Source organism: Trachurus trachurus (genome assembly GCF_905171665.1).
Source record: "Trachurus trachurus genome assembly, chromosome: 4".
Lineage (NCBI taxonomy): Eukaryota > Metazoa > Chordata > Actinopteri > Carangiformes > Carangidae > Trachurus > Trachurus trachurus.
The window spans coordinates 4,840,387-4,863,067 of record NC_139898.1 but is presented as its reverse complement, the minus strand read 5'-3'; the positions used below and the strand labels follow the sequence as shown (position 1 = coordinate 4,863,067).

At 41.3% G+C, this 22,681-nt stretch overlaps 1 protein-coding gene across 2 annotated transcripts; it reads left to right on the top strand.

The window, feature by feature from the left end:
• Positions 1-899: 899 nt before the first annotated feature.
• slc34a2b (solute carrier family 34 member 2b) lies at positions 900-10,968 on the top strand. 2 transcript variants are annotated; one of them, XM_083970456.1, is made up of 12 exons: positions 906-1,916; positions 2,011-2,136; positions 2,228-2,356; positions 2,510-2,653; positions 3,504-3,615; positions 4,690-4,885; positions 4,988-5,083; positions 5,388-5,499; positions 7,331-7,498; positions 7,810-7,926; positions 8,008-8,132; positions 9,983-10,968. In XM_083970456.1, exons 1-12 carry the CDS (start codon positions 1,871-1,873, stop codon positions 10,532-10,534), a joined length of 1,923 nt encoding a protein of 640 aa, XP_083826582.1. In that variant the 5' UTR covers positions 906-1,870; the 3' UTR covers positions 10,535-10,968. The 2 variants fall into 2 exon arrangements, with proteins under 2 accessions (XP_083826581.1, XP_083826582.1); XM_083970455.1 differs by having other exon boundaries at positions 900-1,916; positions 7,810-8,132.
• The last annotated feature ends 11,713 nt before the right edge of the window (positions 10,969-22,681 follow it).

Sequence of the window (22,681 nt, the reverse complement as noted above, 5' to 3'; positions counted from 1 at the left end):
CGTATCTCAGCCATATCTCTCACTATAAACCTGGTCTAATAAGCAATAAATGTGTGCACGGACACGCGTGTGTATGCGTGTTATCTAATCGGCACTAACCCTGCATGTGTGTGTGTGTGTGTGTGCATGAGAGAGAGAGAAAGTGTGTGTGTATGCACATGCATTATAAGGCATGTGCAAACCTAGTGCAGCTAGATAATGTACACAACTGCTATACATTACACTACCTGCTTCAGCCTGTGTTTATATACCACAGTTATAGTTGTGTGATCTCTTCACTGCTGGTTGAACCTACAAGGAAACGCACAAATAGTGAAATGCACAGCACGAAGCAGCTACTGCTACAGAATCAAAGAATCTAGAGATGTTACATTACAAAAATAGATCATTTACAAATAATCAAAGTATAATTAAATGTCATATTTACCAAAATGCACAAGAAATTGCAAAGACCAAGATGATGTAGAATAGTTTTCTTAAATTAACAATTTTAATTAGGTAAAACCTCTTTCAGAATCAGAATCAGACATTTATTTATTGATTTATTATTTATTATTTCAATTTCCCTTTTGATGAGACATACAACTTTTTTTTGTCCCATGTATGGGAAATGTAGATGTCACAGTTATGAAGAAAACAAAGAATATATAAATATTGACCGTCTGTACAGTTAGGGGTTAATATTTAGGGAAGTATATGCTGTTTTGTACAATTACAGGATATAATCACAGTCTTTCCTGATCAAGTTATTCAGTGTTTCAGTGGAAATGAATGAAAAAAACAATAGTAAACCTGCAATATTTGAGCAACAGTATTTGGTGGCCCCAGAGTTCAAATGCAGCTTGTGGTTCCCTTCACTGCCACCAGGGGGCAGGTTGTATAATTTTACATATTATGTATTAGGCTTGATGGAACACATTACACCTGTGTCTCAGACTAAACTCTGTGGAAAGGCGCTATTGTACATATCCACCCATGCCTTTATTTTACTCTACGTGGGCTATGTTGTATTTATTATTAACATATTGTATAAAATCCATGCTATAAAGAGAAGAAGAGGCGTTCAGTGTCTGCCAGTTTTTTCCCAACTCTCTCTTTCCACTCCTCAGCTCGGTTTGATTGCAGCCTCCTCTCACGGTTCGGATCAGCTGACCGCAGATGTTGCTCTCTCTCTCTCTCACCGAGCAGCGTGGTGGCCCACATACACACGCACACTCCCCTCACTCGTACTATGCACATGTGTACGCGACCTTTGCACTGAGCGCGCAGCGTGTGTGTGCAGGAGGGTGAGTGGGGGCCGAGCTATAAAAGCATCGCCCTGCCTTCAAGTGAGCAACAGGTAACCCAGGTGAAGCCTCCCACTCACCGCTGCGAGCTCCAGTCCACACTGAACAGGTGCGTTGACCGCCATCACTGCTCTCTGCTTTTCCTTTAGGCTGATTTACTCTTTCCATCGAGGTAGAGACTTGATGAGTTCAGGATGCAGGAGGACTGTGTGTGATGTGCACCTGTGTTTAGCGGCAGGTGTCTGGGTAGCCTCTAGGTGATCTGGTTGGAGCTGCTACTTTCTCTTTTTTTTCTTTCGTTTTTTTTTTTTGGTAATTCTTTTGTTTTTACAGTGCTATAGGCCTATATATACATATTAGACACTGCTGTATTATATTCCTGTATCATAGTTGAATATGTTAAATGTGAAAAGGTGCTATGCAGGTAAAACATTAAAGTCATTTACTGCCTCCATTTGAATCACTTATGTGTTTGATTTAATTACATTAAATAATGTTACTGTTGGTAATTTAATATTAATGACTTCTAAGAGTTCATTTCTCATAATGGGAGTTAATATTCTCTTTCTCTTTTCCAGTCAGCCATGGCTCCCAGACCAGAGGTGGGGACGGACTCTTCCCCGGCTCTCAGTATGTCCTGTTCCCTTGGATACTGTGAATCTCTTCAAACTGTGTTTTTTGCCACCTTTTCCCTAAACACTCCCTCTCCACTGTCCACCATTAGATGACAACGCTCCGGCTAAGGACATGCTGCCGTCCTACTCCACCGTGGACCTGGTGAATGAGACTCCGGAGGAGGACAATCCCTGGGATCTCCCGGAGCTCAAAGACACCGGGGTCAAGTGGTCAGGTGAGGCAGGGTTTTTCCATTCTTGCGTGTGAGGCCTGTGCACAGTGACCACGGTGACTCTGATTCACTTACTTTGTGTTTCTTCTCACAGAGTTGGATACAAAAGGGAAGATAATGAGAGTGCTGACAGCTGTAGTGAAGCTGGTCCTGCTGCTCGGCCTTCTCTACCTGTTTATCTGCTCTCTGGACGTGCTCAGCTCTGCTTTCCAGCTGGTCGGAGGTAAAAAAAAAAAAAAAAAAAAATCAATCCACAGAGCTCAGAGCACATGTAGTGTATTTACTTGGTGATGCTGGGTCCAACAAAGTGCAGCTTATGTAATGTGTGTGCAGTGTTTTTAACCTACGGCTTGTTTGTGCATGTGTGTGTGTGCAGGCAAAGCTGCCGGTGACATCTTCCAGGACAATGTTGTGTTGGCCAACCCTGTGGCTGGGCTGGTGATCGGGGTGTTAGTCACAGTGCTGGTGCAGAGCTCCAGCACCTCCTCCTCTATTGTGGTCAGCATGGTGTCCGCTGGATGTAAGTACACACACACACACACACACACACACACACACACACACACACACACACACACACACACACACACACACATGCATGCTCACATAAATGCAATTCATTCTAATATGCCAGCATTCAGTCTCACTTAAACACAGAGCCGTTGTATAGGGAAGAAAGGTGATGATAATTCCAGGGGCCCACAAAAAACCCCAGTAGTCTAATCTTTGTGTGACTGAAATATTCTGCATAAGACCCTGACTAATACTCGTAATGCTGCATTAGCATCAAAACAAAGTAAGTAAAACATGATACATAGTCTAAGAAAGAAAGTGGAAAAATCAGGGGGCAGGGGCCCACTTTAATATTCTTTCAGGGGGCCCAGAATTCCTAGCAACGGCCCTGCTTAAACACACACAAATTATGAACCTGTGCAGTCAATCCATTGCCCAGATGAACTCATTACCCTTTGTTACATCAAAGTATCATATAGTCCAGAAGTTCATTTAAGGATTTGTTGATTTGATTATATATTAATTAACTCTTAATAATGATGTAAAACAGATATTGGTACTCGACCTTTTAATGTAACAGAAGCCGAAACATTTTTTATCAGTTCATCTTTGACTTTTAGCCTTATTTCTATGTCTGTTTGTTGATAATAGTTTATTGTCCACTGTATCGATCACCGAAGCTGTTGTAGCTTGGCTGTGACTTTTTTTTTATTGTTGAATTGGACTCCCATTATAAAGCCGAGCCACTCCTACTTTTTGTGTGTTCCCGCTGACGACAGCAGGAAGCAGCCCTGGTTTTGGAATCACTCCTAAAGTTTGACACATTATACATGAATAATGCTAATTATTGTTTTCAGTCCTGAAGGTCCCGTCTGCAGTGCCGATCATCATGGGAGCCAACATCGGAACATCTGTCACCAACACAATCGTGGCCATGATGCAGGCCGGAGATCGTAACGAGTTCCGCAGGTAAATCAGAACATGTAGTGAGACACGCGCACGGTGTTCAGGTTAGGGTTTATAACCCTTCAGCTTCATTTATACCCCGAGGGAAATTGAATTTGCAGCAGGCATCACAAACAGAATAGACAGAAGACAGCACCAAAACATCAACATATCACTGGCCACAACATAGGGCAGTAGTACTGTACATAAAAGCAGGTAGTACAAATAATAAAAACATACTATTCATAATAAATTACTGTTAAAGGGATAGTTCAACATTATGGCAAATTAGCCCATTGCCATAATCCCTATAGTTTTAGGTATAGGTCCGTAACCTTTAATTGTCGGTGCAGGCTATTTTTAGAACAGCGGAGCAGAGCCGCGAGCTGCTCAGAGCTACGCTACGGAGGCTAATGGGATTTCTTGGTTTCCCTCATCAAACTCATCAAATACACAATCCAACAACTCCAAAACGCTCTGGTGGACAAGTTGTGACCTGCACATTCACCACACTATGAGATAATAACAGAACGTTACGAGATAGAGTTGTTTTCCAGGTAAATTCATGCAAAACCGTTGATGTGCGTTCCCGTCGGGGGCAGTTTTTCGGTAAGCAGTCTCTCCATTTACCTAGAAAACAACTCATAACGTTCCGTTATTATCTCATAGTGTGGTGAATGTGCAGGTCACAACTTGTCCACCAGAGCGTTTTGGAGTTGTTGGATCGTGTATTTGATGAGTTTGATGAGGGAAATCAAGAAATCCCATTAGCCTCCGTAGCGTAGCTCTGAGCAGCTCACGGCTCTGCTCCGCCGTTCTAAAAATAGCTTGCACCAACAATTAAAGGTAACAAAACTACTCCTTAGACTATAGGGGTTATGGCAATGGGCCAATTTGCCAAAATGTTGAACTATCCCTTTAATAATAATAATGCATAATGCTCTAAGTGCACAGTAAAAAATGTAAACAGTCCACACACAATGCGTTAAAGTGCATAGTGCAACACTTTAATACCAAAGTGCATTTAGGTGCAGAGGCCTGAGAGTAGAGGCTCACGCTCTTTCCACGCTCTAACAAGAGTGTGTTCCCTCGCTTCAGGGCCTTCGCCGGTGCGACGGTCCACGACTTCTTCAACTGGCTCTCCGTGCTGGTTCTTCTGCCCCTGGAAGTTGCCACAGGCGTCCTGTACAAACTCACTGGCCTCATCATCGAGTCCTTCAACATCGAGTCGGGCGAGGACGCTCCCGAGCTGCTCAACGTCATCACAGACCCCCTCACCGACTCCATCATCCAGGTAGAGACCTGGTGAACCTGAAGATGCAAACATTAACATAAAGAAGAAATATATCTTTTTCTTTTTCTAAATGAGACTAACTACCGTGTGTCTTCTGTTCAGCTGGACAAATCCGTGATCACCGCCATCGCCACCGGTGACGCAGCCGCCAGAAACAAGAGTCTGATCAAAGTGTGGTGCAAAAAACGAACCAACACGGTGAGAAATCATCAACAAGCTGCATCACATATGTAAAATCAAATCAAATTATGAGTTTGTCCCACTGGACAGAACACAATAACAGCCAAACCACATGATAAAGCTATGGTTAGCTCTGCTTCTTGTGTTAATGACTGATATTTTCCCTCTTGTCTTGTGACCGCAGTGATTCCGTTAGATCATTCCGTCTAGGTGAAATGAACATTTAAGGATTATCGCACTGCAGCTGCATCGACTTCCTCATCACTGCGTTGCGTGCCGCCCGCGTTTATTATTTCTTAAAGCTGTTTTTTATTTCCCTCAGACCTTCTGGAATGGGACGGTGGAGAGCTGCGCGCCCGGAGCGGTGTGCTGGGAAGAAGGAAACCTGACCTGGACCGAGTTGAACCAGACTTCAGTTGAATACCTGCAGAAATGTAAGTGTGCCCCCCACCAGCCACCACCACCACCACCACTAGCGTATACCCCCAAGAAAGAGCATTTACAAAGCAATTAGGAATACCTGATCCACTAAAACTCAGTGGAACATGAGAGAGCCGCTCCACCACAACAGTGCCCTTCATGCCGACCCTCTGATGTTCCCACAATGACTACGCTATACTGACTCAGCTAATAACACACACACACACACACACACACACACCCTCCCCGTGCTGCCCCGTCCACCTGCACAATAGGTCTATTCATGCTGAAATGCCACATGACCATAATGTAGCTTCAGAGTATCAAACTATTCTTCCACTAGTACTTTTTTTCCCCCTTTTTTCACTTTTGTGAGACAGAGATGGACGGATGGAAAATCACCATCAGTTTGTTTTTAATCACAGGGAACTGATACTTTCCCCCATCAACAACATCTTTATCAGTTCCATTCAGTTTAATGTGAAGTGAGTCATACCCATAAGGCTTTTTTTATTTATTCATTTATTTAAAGGGGCATTACGTAATTTCTCCTGTTATCTATTCACGAAAATCGATTATTCCGTTCAAAAGTCTGTTTTTCATGAATCAGTAATCCCCCCCATCAACAAAGTGAAGTGTTCCTTTCAGCTCTGAATTAGCCGTTCATATCATTCATATCTCCATGGAGCGGGTAAGCTCGGTGCTGCTGCCATGTGGTGTCGCCATGTTTTTACGTTCAGTGGCAGCGTGACGGTAGTCACGGAAACTCAGCGGAGACACCGGAGCTGTCGCCTCAGGTCGAGGTGGCGTCTGTGAAAAGTCACAGAAGTCGAGAGAAAGCCGGTAAAACGTGAACAATACGACATCGCCATGACAACATATTGTCACGTGTATTGCTTTGCCTCATGCTGACGGACCACTTGTTTACATAGAGGCTTATTTATGCCGTTACGTGCTGCGGCTGTCGTCCGTCTGCCTTCTGCCCAATTTCATGTGAATGCAGCATGAAAAATACGATTGAGTTAGATGGGAGTAATTCCTACACACAATGTACCTTTAAACCTTTATTTTGAACATGTATGTTAGTATAAAGGAAACTGACAGAAGACATTGCAAACCATAACAAAGGGAAATAAAAAACAGAAAACAAATAAAATGAATAAATTATATTTATCAACAGTCTTAAAGCAGAAGTAAGCGGAATGTTTGTGTTAATATAAGTCTTAAATAGTTATATCTTCCGACAGCAATCACTTACATAGAGTGTTTGGTCTGAAACACGGGTCTGTCAGTCACTCTGCTCTGCTGTAAGCCGAGGAGAAAACTTCTTGTATACTTCCTTGTATCCTACAAGCTTTATCCAATGAGGAGAGAGAACGGCATGAAGGGCTGTGTGTGCAGCCAAGGGATGCGCGTGAATGTGGTGACGTAGGGACGAGGACCAATAGTTCCATGACGAGGGCGGGGACTGCTAACTCCATCGGCTGACAAGAAGTTAGCCAAAACGACCGGATCGCTTACTTCTGCTTTAACATGCTCGAAATGGAGTAGGAATTCCTAAGTAAAAAACGTATATGTACTTTTTATCATAATATCCTCTAATAATTATTGTCAATATTACTTCATAAATACTCATTGTTTTTTTTGTTTTTTTATTGTTTTGTTTTTTTATTATTATTAATGAACATTTAAACTCACATTACAAGACATTTACACAGACAGTTAGACACGTACCAAACCGTATGGGACAAAGCTCGATTACAGAACATTGAATGAATGCATTAAATGTGGACATGTAAATTCCAATAACCCCCCCCCCCCCCCCTCCTCTCTCATCTAACGCAGGCAAGCACCTCTTCGTCAACGCTAACCTGCCGGACCTGGCGGTGGGCCTCATCCTCCTGGCTCTGTCTCTGTTCGTCCTCTGCACCTGCCTCATCCTCATTGTCAAGCTGCTCAACTCCATGCTGCAGGGACAGGTGGCCGTGGTCATCAAGAAAGTGCTCAACACAGGTACGGAATAGAGCGGGAAAAAAGGAGATTTCGGCCTTCGGCGTATGCCCCGGTTCAAAAAAAGCCTGTTTGATAGTCAGCACATCTGCTTTGGTGGTGATGATGCTTGATGAGCAGCACAGGTAGAGCCTTATACCTGGTGCTCCTCTGGCTCACCTCCAGGTCCTGCTACCTGCTGTGTGATGGAGGAAGCTCAGGAACAAACACTGTCTTAATCAAAAAAGTCCTTGTTTGCTGTGTGCATGCGGTCGGGCTGTGTGCTCACTTCATCAGGTTCATTGCTCACCTCCATTGCTTCTATATCACCGCAGACTTCCCCTTCCCCTTCAGCTGGGTCACTGGCTATCTTGCGATGGTGGTGGGAGCCGGGATGACCTTCATTGTCCAGAGCAGCTCTGTTTTCACCTCAGCTATAACTCCTCTTGTTGGTAAGTTACCATTAAAATACATTGTATTTATTTATTTGATTTTATTGCAGGAATTAGTCCTCACAGATCCTCTGTCAACAGGTATTGGTGTCATCAGCCTGGAGAGAGCCTATCCTCTGACACTGGGCTCAAATATTGGCACCACAACCACTGCTATACTGGCTGCTATGGCTAGTCCTTCAGAAACACTAGCCGCATCCCTGCAGGTGAGACGCAGATTCCCTGGTTTTGAATAATACATTGCTGTTTAATAGATTGGGTGAGGTATCTATATATCCCAACAGGATGAAATGTAATAACTTTGATCCCCTGGTATCAAACATCTGTACCATCTACAATGGTGAACATGGTTTATTCACAAACAAAAATGTGCTAAATCAGGGCTATTCAATTACAAATTCAGTGGGGCCAGATTTTAAAACCGAGACCTTAAGCTGGGCCGGACATTTTCAGCGGTCAATAAGGAGGAGGTTATTACAAATGAAGGGCATTTTAAAACCCAGCATTAGCTACTAAACAACTTACTAAACAAAAGAGAATAAGTCAATAAAAGTAGTAGTGATAGTAGTAGTAAAGATGTAGTTGTGCTTTGAGGGTTTTTTTTTTAGGAAATAAAAGTTTCCTGGGGCCTAACTGTCCTCTGAGTTTCCAGTGAGGTTTACAGCAGGATGTTATGTAAATAACTAAATGTAGCCTATAGTCTTAAAATTAGGCCTAAAAATGAACACAGATTTCTTCTCTAACATATTTTGATTGGTGAAAAACAAGGAGCAAATTATTTAGGGGAAAATTACTCTGGGAAAGTATTTGATTACGGATTATTCCTTTGAAAAGTAGCTATCCCAGTCAAGTTACTGTTCTGATTCCATTGCAAGCAGGCTACGTAGTTGCGTTGAAATTAAATTATTGGTTACTTCATTCCCTCAAAAGAAAAAAAAAAGGGCAGCGGAGCATGGCGTGCTGTCACTGCGTGGACGGTGCTCATGTGTGACTGAAAGGAGTGGAGAGACTGGTGGGGTATTAACCAGCCACCACGGTTTATTGTTGGCTGATGTGAGGGCTGAGGATCGGTCAGCTGCTCTCCAGAAACACCGTGTCGTGCCACAGCGGCCCGGTGGGGAGTGGAAGTCCGTCGGTCCCGGACGGACGGGGAGACTTGTCTCTCGCTGACCTGTAGCACCACAGGACCACGGAGGGCAGCCTCGCCGCGGCCCGCTCCGTGACCAGCGGCTGTGGCCCGACAAGGTGTTTCTGGAGAGCAGCTGACCGACCAAGCCTCGGTTCTACCGGTAACTTTCAAAACAACGCACTGACTGGGTGGGTGGGTTGTGTGTTGCTAGGCTGCGTTGAGTGGTGCATTCACTGTCTGGACTACAGTAGGGATTTGGAGTTCTCGCAAAACGTGTTCCCCCCTGTTTTTGTTTTGTTTTATTTTTTTGGGTCAACCATGAGCCGGGCCACTCGGACATTGGTTCGGGGCCGGATGTGGCCCGCGGGCCGCCAATTGAATAGCCCTGTGCTAAATCAACACCCTTTTCTAATGGAACTAAACTCTCTGATTAAATCTCTCATCTTGATAAACACCCATAAAAGCAACACTTTACTAACTATGAAAAGTTTTTCCCTGAAGCCTCTGGCTGACCCTCTTTTTGGGATTGTTTCTTTTGCTGTTTTATTTTCTCTATGTATCTTATTTTATTCTTCATCCCTTTTGCATCCATCTTTAACTTTTTTCTTTTTCTGTTTCTTAATCAAAATTTTATTTCAATTTTCAAGATAGAAGAAAAGAACATGACTAATGAATAACACCAAGGAACAGGGGGTGAACATGCAGTATAGACAATACACATTATAGGACACTGACAGACAAGACACACACAGAAAATGAATAAAAAAAACTTAAAAATGGATAAAGAACTTATACAAAAAAAACAAGAAAAAAGAAAAGAATTTTTTTTTTCTTTAAACTATATTTTATAATTGATCTAAAAGAAAAACATGGTAAGCAGTGCACCAGCCATGTTTAAAATGTATCTATTTGTGTGTTTTTTTCTAGATTGCACTTTGCCATTTCTTCTTCAACATCATGGGGATCTTACTGTGGTATCCCATCCCCTTCATGCGCGTGCCCATCCGGCTGGCCAGAGGGCTGGGGAACCATACGGCTCAGTACCGCTGGTTTGCCGCCCTCTACCTCTTCCTGTGTTTCCTCTTCTTCCCTCTGTCCGTGTTCGGCCTGTCCATGGCCGGCTGGCAGGTGCTGGCCGGCGTCGGCGTGCCCGTCGTCGCGCTGGTCGTCTTCGTGATCATAGTCAACGTGATGCAGTCCCGTTGCCCCCGCCGACTGCCCGAGGTCCTGCGCACCTGGGACTTCTTGCCCCTGCCCCTGCGCTCCCTGGAGCCCATGGACGGGGTGGTGACCTCCATGCTGGGCTTCTGCGGCAAACACTGCTGCTGCTGCCGATGCTGCAAAAAGTGCTGCAAAAAGGAGGAGGAAGAGGATGAAAAGATAAGAAAGAACAGCAGGAAGAGCCTGGAGATGTACGATAACCCGGCCATGACGCGGGACGAGGACACTAAGGATGCTGTTAGATCTACGCATCTCTAATATCAGCAACTATACGACTTTTCTCTAAATGCAATAATACTGTATATCTGTAATACACTCCTAATTGCTCATCACTCCTCAGGTTGTGGTATGTTGGTGATTCCATTTAAGCTCTATTAACACACTGCCACTGACTATCACGCTGAAGAATAAGAAGTCTTGAACATATCACCAACCTGCTGTTTCTGGGCATGTGATGTTTGTTTTATGATGTTTTCGGTTCATTGTTCAGACTTGGCCACCTGCCTCTGTCTGTTGTAACTTAACTGTTGGTGGTTCTGAATGTTATTTTTTATATTTTTTATGATACGCATGAATGGCCCTTGGATTTATTTTCAACTTTGAACATTTAAACTCCAGATGTTTAATGTACTGTAGCATTTATTATCCCTCTGTATTTAAGACGTTAATATTTGTAAATAAAAATATGTGATTTTTAAAGTGTTTTGTCACGTCTCCCATCATTTTCACATATAGTATAGGTTGCTGTAGATATTGAGTCTTTATTTATAATGACTGATGTCTGTCTCATCAGTTTATCTCCAATATTTAGCTCAGATCTTACTGCTTGTCCATGACAAATGAGAAGATTCACTCAATTCACTCAAGTGTGCTGAAAGAAAAGTCTAACTACTATAAAATTAGCATAACATTTTTGTATTATTATTATTAGTTTTAAATGTATTTGTTTGAATAAAATGTTTTGGAGTGAAAAATTCTATTCAATACTATGACTAATTCCTTTAATTTGGGTATGACATAAGATGATCCTTTAGTATGGAGGCCCTGAGACTGCAATTTAAGAAAACACGCAAAGACACAAAAACAATACAGATCAACAATTTTTTTTTTTTTTTAACCTTTATTTATTCAGGAATGATCCATTGAGATTAAAAAATCTCTTTTTCAACAAAACAACTCCATCTATTTGACAATGCAATGGTTTTGCCAAGTGTTTACAGGAAATTAAAAAATTGTGCAAACACATTTGATTTTGCTTCTTTTGTTCAATAAGGTGAGTTTATTATGATGTCAGTATTGCATGATTCAGATATGATTACACATATGTACTGCTTAGGCAAGGCAATATAGCCTTTTTTCAAGTATATTTTGGGGCTTTCTTGCCTTTAATTGATAGTTGACAGATACAGGAAATGGGGAAGCAGAGAGAGGGGGAATGATATGCAGCAAAGGGCCATCAGAATCGGGATTCGATCCAGGTTGTAGCGAGGACTATAGCCTCTTTATATGGGGCGCCTGCTGAGCTAAACTGTGTTCCTACAAGCAGTTTGTCTCGAAGGGCTTTACACAGCATCATAACAACATCCTCTGTCCTTAGACCCTCACATCCACTGAGGAAAAACTCCCAAGAAAAACCAGGAGAAACCTCAGGGTGAGAGACAGAGGAGGGATCCCTCACCCAGGACGGGCAGATGTGACATAGATGTTGTATACAGACAAGGAAACAGTTTACATTTCCATTGTGATTGAAGCAGGTAATGACATACAAACATAAATACACATAGAAGAGATTGTAATGTTTTTTAGCCCATTGTCAACTTCATGAATTTGTTTTCTGTATTTGCTTGTGTCTTTTTTTGTGTTTTCTTAGGTTACAGTGCGTTGGGCTCTCAGGGCCTGCACCCTCTGACCTGGTGAGTCTCTTCTCCTCCTCCCACTGCCGTGCATGGACACTGCCCTCTCTGCGTTTATGACGTCCAGGATCTATGTCTCCGATCAAAGGGAGACTTTCACCAGAGTGGTTTATGGTTTTACTCGCGAATTAATTATTAGTCCCACAATGTCAATTATTAGTGTTGTTCATGATGCTGATACAATTATGTTATCAATTCCATGACAATGTTTTGACACACTGAAGTTTGATAGTGTGGATTGTTATTATAAAACATGTGATTAAATCTATCTGTTATCTATTAAAGCTGTCAGCCAAGTATACTGCATGTGCCATGTACTGTGGCTGGTATTCAAATATGTTGTGTGTCAAACGCTGCAGTTCACGTGAAGTGTAACCAGCTTTATCTTCAGGTAGGAAACACAATTCAAAAGGCAGAGATGAAGAATAGCAGAGCACTGATTTCAATAAGGTGATAAAATACGACATAGAGAGTAAAATGTAAATATTGAACTATGTTGTGCAAAAGTTTCGCCATCCACACACACATGGTCACAGCATTTTGAGACAAAAAATCGTGCAGAAACGTTCACTGAGATATGAGTGGTGTTAGCACAGCTGACTGGCTTCCACCACACAACTATGGAGAAACTTTAGGCTGTGTTTTTTCTGACAACCAAACAATGAAAACCAATGCAGGTGAAAGAATCAGAACCAGGATCAGAATTTAGATGTTTTGTGACACATTTTATTGTCACATTATTGGATAGAAGGACTGTACTGCATGTGGAGATTATTTTCTCCACAGCAAAGTCTGAAATCTGGCACCAAGGTAAACTGGACTCACTGTAAGAAAAAAAAAAACTAATACTTTGATGCAGATCCAAATATGATCTGGGGAATATATTCAGTATTCATGGCATGAAAGCAACTCTCACCATGCAATAAACTGAATTACAAGCATTCAAGGTCACAGTGATCACCATGCTATCATCTGAGGACAGTAAAACTTTTCTAGCTCTAACCGGACTGTCTCAGGCTACAGTGATATTATGGGACAGCTCGGCCTCTAGACGTGGACCCCTTTGCATTATCTGTATGTTCTGACCAACATGATAAGGCAGGATTATAGATTATCAGTTTTCCAGGAGTTACATTGGTCTCATGCTGTTCCATACATTTTCCAGTAGGCAAGTGATTAGTTTGGGTACATTAGGTAACTAATCAGATTGTTTAAGTTAAAATGCACTTAAGTTTAGAAAAAAATAACATTGTGAGCAAGTTTCAAGTTGTGTCTTGTTACGACTGCCGTCGTTATCTGGTAAATGTGTGCAGTTGTGTATGTGGTGCGTGTCTGTCTCTCTTTCATCCCAGGCCACAAATCCATTTTCCTTAGAGGGTAGTTACTTATCTCTACAACGCATTATAACCATACTTACAGATGTTACTGGTTCAAATTTGCGGGGTTTGTCCTGCACTGCAGGATCGCGTGATCGCGTGACTTTTCACCACAACTGTTTTCCTCTAGGTGGCAGCACCGTACTAAATACTGCTCAGACGTTTTGGGGACAATGCTGACAGCCTGATAGCCGCGATTAGGAGTGGCGCTGTTCATGATACAGAATACAAGAGGATGAAAGGAGAACTAGCTGCAGACAGTAAATAATATAGTAGCCTAGTTTTTCAATGACAAAATGTAACGACGGCAGCTACAGTAGACTATAGCCCACGTCTCACTCTCTTTTTTCGGTCATCTGTCTCGTCATCTCCAAAATGTGTTTTTAAAATGAGCCAACTACAGTACTGTGCAGTAGTGCCGCAGATTTCTCACTCCGCACCTTGTTTGAGAGTGCAGCTGGATGATTTCTTGTGAATGAACGGGTCTGTGTCACTTTGGGGCTGGGCGATAAAACATAGGATAAATAACTTTCCCTCGATAGAAGACGCGGCCGATACAAAGTGACACCGTCAGCCATGCAGCCGGCCTGGACTTTTTATTTTTAATTATGAAGGATCATCTGCGCAAGGCAAAGATGATAGCATCAACAAAACACGGCGTAACACACGCGGCTGTATGGGACAGGCTTTTATTTAATTCAGAACAAACCGCTTAGCAAAAATGGAAAATATAGTCTATAATAATTAATTGATCTGTTGTTTGGCCACTGTTTGAAAATAACCCGAATTATGAGCAAATAATCTGATCCAGAACAGCAGTCATAATCAGACTTCTTCTAAATAAACCTAAACATTAAATAACTGGGTCAGGTCGGACCATGGGGTTATTTTTTCTCTTCTTCTTCACAGGAGAAGAGGAGGCTATGTGCAAAGTACCACATTAACATCTCTATTCATATAACGCCCATCGAAACAGCTGATTTACATGTCGGCCGTTAAGGCAAGGCAAGGCAAGGCAATTTTATTTGTATAGCCCGTTTTTACAAACAGTTTGTCTCAAAGGGCTTCACATGGCATCGTAGCAACATCCTCTGTCCTTAGACCCTCACATCGACTGAGGAAAAACTCCATGGAAACCCTTTTAACAGGGAAAAACAGGAGAAACCTCAGGGTGAGCAACAGAGGAGGGATCCCTCACCCAGGACGGACAGACGTGCAATAGATGTTGTTACAGACAAGAAAACAGTTTACAGTTTGTCACAGAATGTGCGGAATATGGAAATGTTAACACATGGCGATTGGCCATTCACGCGGCTTTGTTCTTGGTTTCGGCCAATCAGCTTATAAGCACATGGCTAATTATCAGCTTTCAACCAATCGCACTGTTTTAATGTGTGTGTGTGAAAGTTATTTTCTTTAGTTCATTTTCGTTTCTTTTGGATTTTTTTTACAACAATGTATCAATATAATATTGTTTTCGTTTCATTTCGTTATAAAAATCAATCCCTTTTCTTTGAAACAATGAGATTGAGCAGCTAAAACTCAATAAACTCAACCATGGCTTGTCTTATTGTTAGTCTGAACGCACATGTATAAAGGGCAGAGTCAAGGCAGCAGATAAATCACAAAACATCAACGCGTCCGTGAGCGCAGCGCACCTCCTCTTCTCCTGTGAAGAAGAAGAGAAAAAATAACCCCATGGTCCGACCTGACCCAGTTATTTAATGTTTAGGTTTATTTAGAAGAAGTCTGATTATGACTGCTGTTCTGGATCAGATTATTTGCTCATAATTCGGGTTATTTTCAAACAGTGGCCAAACAACAGATCAATTAATTATTATAGACTATATTTTCCATTTTTGCTAAGCGGTTTGTTCTGAATTAAATAAAAGCCTGTCCCATACAGCCGCGTGTGTTACGCCGTGTTTTGTTGATGCTATCATCTTTGCCTTGCGCAGATGATCCTTCATAATTAAAAATAAAAAGTCCAGGCCGGCTGCATGGCTGACGGTGTCACTTTGTATCGGCCGCGTCTTCTATCGAGGGAAAGTTATTTATGTTTTATCGCCCAGCCCCAAAGTGACACAGACCCGTTCATTCACAAGAAATCATCCAGCTGCACTCTCAAACAAGGTGCGGAGAAATCTGCGGCACTACTGCACAGTACTGTAGTTGGCTCATTTTAAAAACACATTTTGGAGATGACGAGACAGATGACCGAAAAAAGAGAGTGAGACGTGGGCTATAGTCTACTGTAGCTGCCGTCGTTACATTTTGTCATTGAAAAACTAGGCTACTATATTATTTACTGTCTGCAGCTAGTTCTCCTTTCATCCTCTTGTATTCTGTATCATGAACAGCGCCACTCCTAATCGCGGCGATATGTGATACATAATCATCAAGTCATAAAGCAAGACAGGCTTTATCATATTACAATAGTTTCTGTGATTTAGGCAGTGTATACAGTAGTTAGTTCTAGTTTAATAGCCTAGAGTTTAAGCTGTGGATTACTGCACAGATCACTGAGTCATCCGCCTGTCGTCCTCCGTTCTCACAGATGCCACCTGGCGGTTGTTTTGGCACATTGAGGCTTTTCATTAAAACCTCTTGTCTCGCCAAAGAAAAAAAATGCATGAGTCTTGTGCCGTCTCGCGTGGACCACGCGTGAAGTCCGCAAATTTGAACCAGTAACATCTGTATAATGAGTTATAATGCTGTAATAGAACTGTATAACTATAGTTATAAACACTCATAAATGATCATTATGCTTAATAACAATAGGCATAACACACTATAAAGCATTTTATCATGACTTATAAGGTCAGGTATTATAATACGTTATAATTGTTAGTAATTCGCTGACAATGCCCACATGGATAATGCATTATAAATATAGTTAGAATATGTTATAATTGGCTTATTAACGTGTATAACTATCATTATAAACACTCTTAAATGACCATAAGGCTTTATAACAATAAACATAACACATCATAGAGCAATTATAACTATATAATACTTGACCTTATAAGCCATTATAAAATGCTCTATAATGTGTTATTCTTATTGTTATAAAGCATTATGAGTGTTTATCTATAGTTATACAGTGCTATAACTGCATTATAACTAATGGTTATAATGCGTTATCGTGGGCATTGTCAGCGAGTTACTAACAATTATAACGTATTATACGTTATACACGTATAATATTATAATACCTGACCTTAAAGTCATGATAAAATGCCTTGTAGTGTGTTATGATTATTGTTATCAAGCATTATGATCATTTATGAGTGTTTATACGTGCTATAGAGATAGGTGTCAAGTACCTGTAGTTTCATTATAGATCAGCTCTAGGTTTTATATTAATGCTGTATACGTATCAAAGCCTCAGTCAACAGAGAAATGCACACAGCCTGGCTTCATAAAGTGAGCCTTAAAACCAGCTGTCAGGACTTCTGTAACAAAACATATCCTAATCCCCGCCCACCTGGACCCACCATCCAAAATTGTAGGATTTGTTTTTTCTCAGTGTTCAAGTAAAAACCTGCTGTATTGTTATGGAATCACTCAGAGAGAAGAGAGGAAGAGAGACAGAACAGAGGCTCAGGGCCTCCTCTCTTCTGATTTGCTCACTGACCCGTTGTTCCAAGATGGTTTTGGGGTAAAACCACAAATAAAATTTCTTATGGATCAACACTTCAAATAAAACATGGCAGCAAGGGTTCAATATGGGACATTGTATATCAAATATTGATATAGTTTTTCCTTGCCTGTTATATCATATATAGGACTGTATAATTCAAGCTCCTTTACGCCCACACAGTTGTTTCCATTCACTCACTCGACCTCTGCTCGGGTTGCAGCTGGGTGGAACTGTGATGGGATTACACGAGGTCACCAAACTTCACCAAGCCATGACAGTGATAAAGTTGTACCTTCTCCCTTTCAACACAGCTGCAGCAAACCAAATAAGGTGCTCAGAGTGATGTAACTCAATGACACACACAGTCCCGAGTCTAATTGGCGATACATGAGGGTATGGGTACAGTAGATGTAGGTAAGGGTGCAGGTAGAATCAGCCTGTGCCATTCAATAAACACACAAAAAAAATCTAATAAATGTTTTAATAAACAGCGCTCTTTGACACTGACTCCTCTGCTTCTTGCTCCATTGCCTGTTTCACATATTAAACAAAACCTGGAACACATTGGCTGTGAGAGTAGAGCAGTGTTAGTTACACACATTTTTTATGTTACAGCTTCATTAACACACAGGTAAGAAAAGGGCGGTGGTGACATCAACAGGCACATTGATACCATTTTGCTGCAAGGCCAAGTTAATCAGAGGAGATAGTTTTACAGCAGCAGGAAGCCTGCTGTGTAATTACCGGCTGCTGACAGGTGAAGGTCCACACCAGGAAAAATGACAAGTGAGGGCAGAGAGATGGCAAATCACATCTTCATTTGACAGATTCCTTAAGCTGCATTAAAAAGTGTGTATCTAAACTTCAGCAGTAGCTCTGAATGTGGCAAATGTGGTGTTTTTAGCTTTTCAATCACATGTCACGGCAGGCAAAGCAAAGCTGTAACTAATAACAAATCACTGCACTCCATTCAGACCTGTAGCCTGGGTTCTGTGCTATGAAATGTCAAGATGTCATCTGTGAAAAATACAGACTAAGTGGCAAAGCTGAACAGTAACTGAGGAAAATGGTATTTTTATATATTAAACGGGCCAAAACTTTCACATTACAGACAAAACACTATGAATTTATAATAATGTATAGAAAATAACATAATATTTTTGAAATGCCAAATTTTTTTTATTTTATTACATCATTAATTATTCATAATCGTTGACAACCCACTGCACTGCAATAACAACAAGAAGCAGTGTATTGAGCTGTACTGCAGTGAAAATATGGCTGAATAAGGGCGATAACGCCTCGAAATGTATCATGTTCAAACCAGCATTATAGATCACATAACCAATAGTCAGTTACTTCAGTATTGACTCATGAGCCTTTATGCATCATATCACGTAGAAGTGTTACTGCTCTGCTCTGCTGCTTTGATATACAAGAGCAGAAAAATGTCTCAGTGAGTTCTCTACTCTTATCTCTACTGCTGTGGTCCGTTCACATGGAGACTTAAGTTGACACATGCAAGCAAAGCATTTGCCCATGTCCAGACTGTGAGGGATCACACGAACTGCTACCCAGACAGAGCACTATGTGCACAGTGTGTTTAATATGAATTCAAGTGCAATGTCAGACCACGACAGACTCTTAATGGATCGAGCAGCTTGGATGCAGAAAGTATGCTGAAGCACTTAGTCATTATAAAAATGTAACTATGCAGTAAATAACAATGAATATTTGACATTTGACAGGTTTGTAAGGCAATTGTCCATCAACCATTGGCTACAATAAGCCCAAAACCAGAAGGACTTAGATTTAGCTTAGGACATGTACTGTCCATGATTTTATTTCAAAAAACAAAACCAAAACCAATTCTTCATGGTGCAGAAGCTCCAAACCACACGCGTGAATCCGCTGGCTGTCATGATACAATAATCGGGAACATGAATCATTAATTCAGGAGATACAGTAGAGCAGATCATCCACTAACCAGAAGGTTGGTGCTTCGATCCACAGCTCCTCCAGTCCACATGTTAAAGTATCCTCAGGCAAGATACTGGAGCCAAAATATACTTGGCCCTGATGTACAGTATCACTGGTGTAAATGGTTAGATAGAAATGTGCAATGTAGATTGGAAAAAAAAGCATAGATGTTTGTGTGAACGGGTGAATGTGACTAGAAGTGTAAAGCACTTTAGTGGTTGTAGAGACTAGAAAGGCTCAATATAAATGCAAGTCCATTTACCATTTAGCCTTCCAGTCATCAGTCTCACACATTCTGAAAATGAGATGCCTCCCTCCTCACGCTCACGGCTTTTTAGATAATTACTAGTAAGCTAACTATTACACACGCAGGCAGTTTTAGCAATGAAAGCATCGCAACTTTTACACAGTGAAGACAAAATCACTCTCTAGTGTAAGTTACACTGGCATTACTTTTTTTCTCTGTGTGGGCGGTGACACATTTTCCCCTACAGGCTTCCCATAAGAATTCAGATGCTCATGTGCACGCTGCATCAGAACAGAGCCGAGAACGTTCAGTACTTTTAATTAGCCGATGACATTTCTAGACTAGGTAGTGTTCAGACTTTGAATAAGGGCTTTGGGCCTGTATCATTTTAAACTGCTGATACTGTGTAAAAAAAAAAAAAGAGCCTGTTCTGCAGGGCACCAGGAATCCTGATAAAGTTTCTGTCTCATGTCACCTTGTGGTATCATTCATTCACTCACACACTAGTGCTACATTTGCACATATTTAATGAAATTCATCCCTGACCACTACAGGCCACACCCTCTGGTCAGTCAAGTTTGAGGGCCTATGGCTAGACTCCCAGGGTGCTTGGCTCCAGGGCTGCCTGTGGGTAATAATGTCTGTTATCAATAAGGTGTGTGTACATGGGCCTGTATGACATACATACAGGGACATAAACCAGTTTACATGGTTTACACAGTCACTATGTGGGGACTTGAATTCCTTTTGGGGACTATCAGCAAGTCCGCCTAACATAAATATCAAATATAGGGTGAGGACTTGATTTAAGGTTAAAGGCGGTTATACGCTGAGAGTGAGTTAGCATTACGCAACATCCACACTATTCTCAACTTAAAGGGACAACGAGGAGATTTGGAAAAGCGAAGCGTTTTCACACTACATTTATGAGCCTCCGCGCGCACCGTGAAATTCTTTGACCGGCGCAAGACAGACTCATGTTTTCATTCATCAAGAATTAAAGTCAGAGGTTCGAAGACGATCAGATACCGTCGTAGTTCTGACCATAAACGGCCGCCGCGAAACCGAAAGTAAGGAAACGCTGGTCAGCTTGCCCGGCATTTCCGCCACCACTAATAATAACAAAATAACGATAGAGACAAAACGATATATTTATCGAAAATGGGCCCATTACCAAGTGTGGGTAACGTAGATTCGTCCACATTAATATGAGACTTTTTTATTGTTGTGGAATTTTTCGTTCTGCCGACGGAGAAAACTCCTCGTTGTCCCTTTAAAAGAACTTTTCATTTTTTCCCCCCCCAGAAGACCATCAAAGCTCTTTATAGCCAATTACAAAACAATACAAACAAACAGTAAAGTAATTACCAATGTTGTTTTCACTGATAAAACCAAATGAGCGAGTGACCATGGGTGTCTACATCATTGTTACCAGAAGGCTCAGTTTTCGCCCATCTAGACTACAACACAATCCCAGAGTTTTTTCAGCAGTATTTCCAAAAGTTTCTATGCTTGAAAATGTGGCATTGTGTGAACTGGGGCTTGGTTTCGGATGTAGGCTAAGGAAATCTAAGGGACCAGGGTTTGGGTATAGTTTTGCGATTACATTGCATCTTGGGAAGAATTCCTCATCTTTCTCTTTTAAAGTAAAGCTTGTTTAAACAGCTTTACCTCCTTTCGGGAACACACAAATGCAGAATCTTGATTTTATAATTAGGACACGTACAGCCAAAATACACTCATTACGTGTATGGGGCAGGTGGTTCAACTTACCCCAGAGCTGGACCATATTGACTTTACATACCATATTGACTCCCCACAGCTAAAATGGTGCACATTCATGCTAGCTAGTTGAAGCACAGATACCGCAACTCATAAAACAAATTTATAATTATCTCTTTTGGTCTAAACACAATTCTCATGAAACTTATGACCTAAATTCACTTTAGAGAGTGAAAAATGTTATTTTGGACATAAATGTCAAACCACTTTACTAATGTGGTTCTTACCTTCACAGACTCCATGAAATGATGCCTTCCTCCTAAATCTTTGGTCACATGCTCAATTTTTCTTATGGCTTCCTATCAACAAGGGGTGCTTCAACTTACACCTATACTCCCCTATACTGTAAAGGTGTAGTGCAAATATGCTCCTCTCAGCACTCCTTCAGAAGCCCCGCCCCCAAATTAAGGTCTCAGATTTGCTAAAGAACTCTAGAGTGTGGAAGTGTACGCTCGGTTTCATAACTGAAGAAAAACTAAATTGTCACCAATCAAACAATAATGCACACAAACACAGCAACACCAATATAGATTCTCTACAAAACGACACTGAGAGGGGAGGCCGAAGCTAAGCTAACACTGAAGCTAAAAGAGCGTGTAACACTGGTTCATTTAAAATGGGCTCCACAGGATCAAAAGCTTCACTGCGGTACAGTGGAGGTGAGGTGCAAAACCACAAGAGTCAGACTATTCACACACTGCTCATGAAAAGACTCTGTGGGCTGCTGCATTGAATTGTTAACAGCCACCGTTTGAAAGGAAGTGACTAAAATCTCTTTCAATAGTTGTGAAAGATGATAGTTCATCGTGATTCTGTGTTTTTGTGACATTTGTGTGCGCACACTTGAACCCAGGGTGTTTGAAACCACAAGACTTAGAAATATGTACAAATCAAACAATGTCTACTTTTTTTTCCTTCTTCTTTTTACCACCCCCCTTGTTAATCAAATATTCCAGAAGGTTCAGTCAGAGTTTAATTCAATGGTGGAAAAATGAACTTAATCAAGTGTCTCAGAATGAGCTGCAGTACAGTGCAACAATTCAAGGTCACATCCATCAGCATGTTATTAAATGATTAAACAATCAAAAGGAAATGAAGGCCGTCTGCTATATAATTTAAAACCACTTGAAAAATTCTGGCCACCCAATTGTTTTAGAAAATAAAAGGTGTATTTGTAGAATTAATGACATGTTACACAGCCTATTTTTAATTTACTGATACACAGATTGTGGCTGTATGGATTTTTATATAACAAACTACAAATCGTATATGGTCAGTACTTCAATTGAAAGGCACAATTTGTATCAAGGGAGATGTCCATGTGTAACGGATTACAGATCAGCTCTAAGTTATATAAAGGTACTGTGAAAAAAAAAAGTGGACTTTATTGTCATTCAGATTGAACACCATACAGAATGCATCAAAACAAAATTATGTTGCATTGGCTTAGAAATATTGCAG

Excerpts from the sequence above, each read along its gene's own strand:
- slc34a2b (XM_083970455.1), top strand. The coding sequence starts at position 1,871 with ATGGCTCCCAGACCAGAGGTGGGGACGGACTCTTCCCCGGCTCTCA. Across the intron at positions 2,357-2,509 it reads TGCTTTCCAGCTGGTCGGAG|GCAAAGCTGCCGGTGACATC; the intron begins GTAAAAAAAAAA and ends GTGTGTGTGCAG. Across the intron at positions 5,084-5,387 it reads GCAAAAAACGAACCAACACG|ACCTTCTGGAATGGGACGGT; the intron begins GTGAGAAATCAT and ends TATTTCCCTCAG.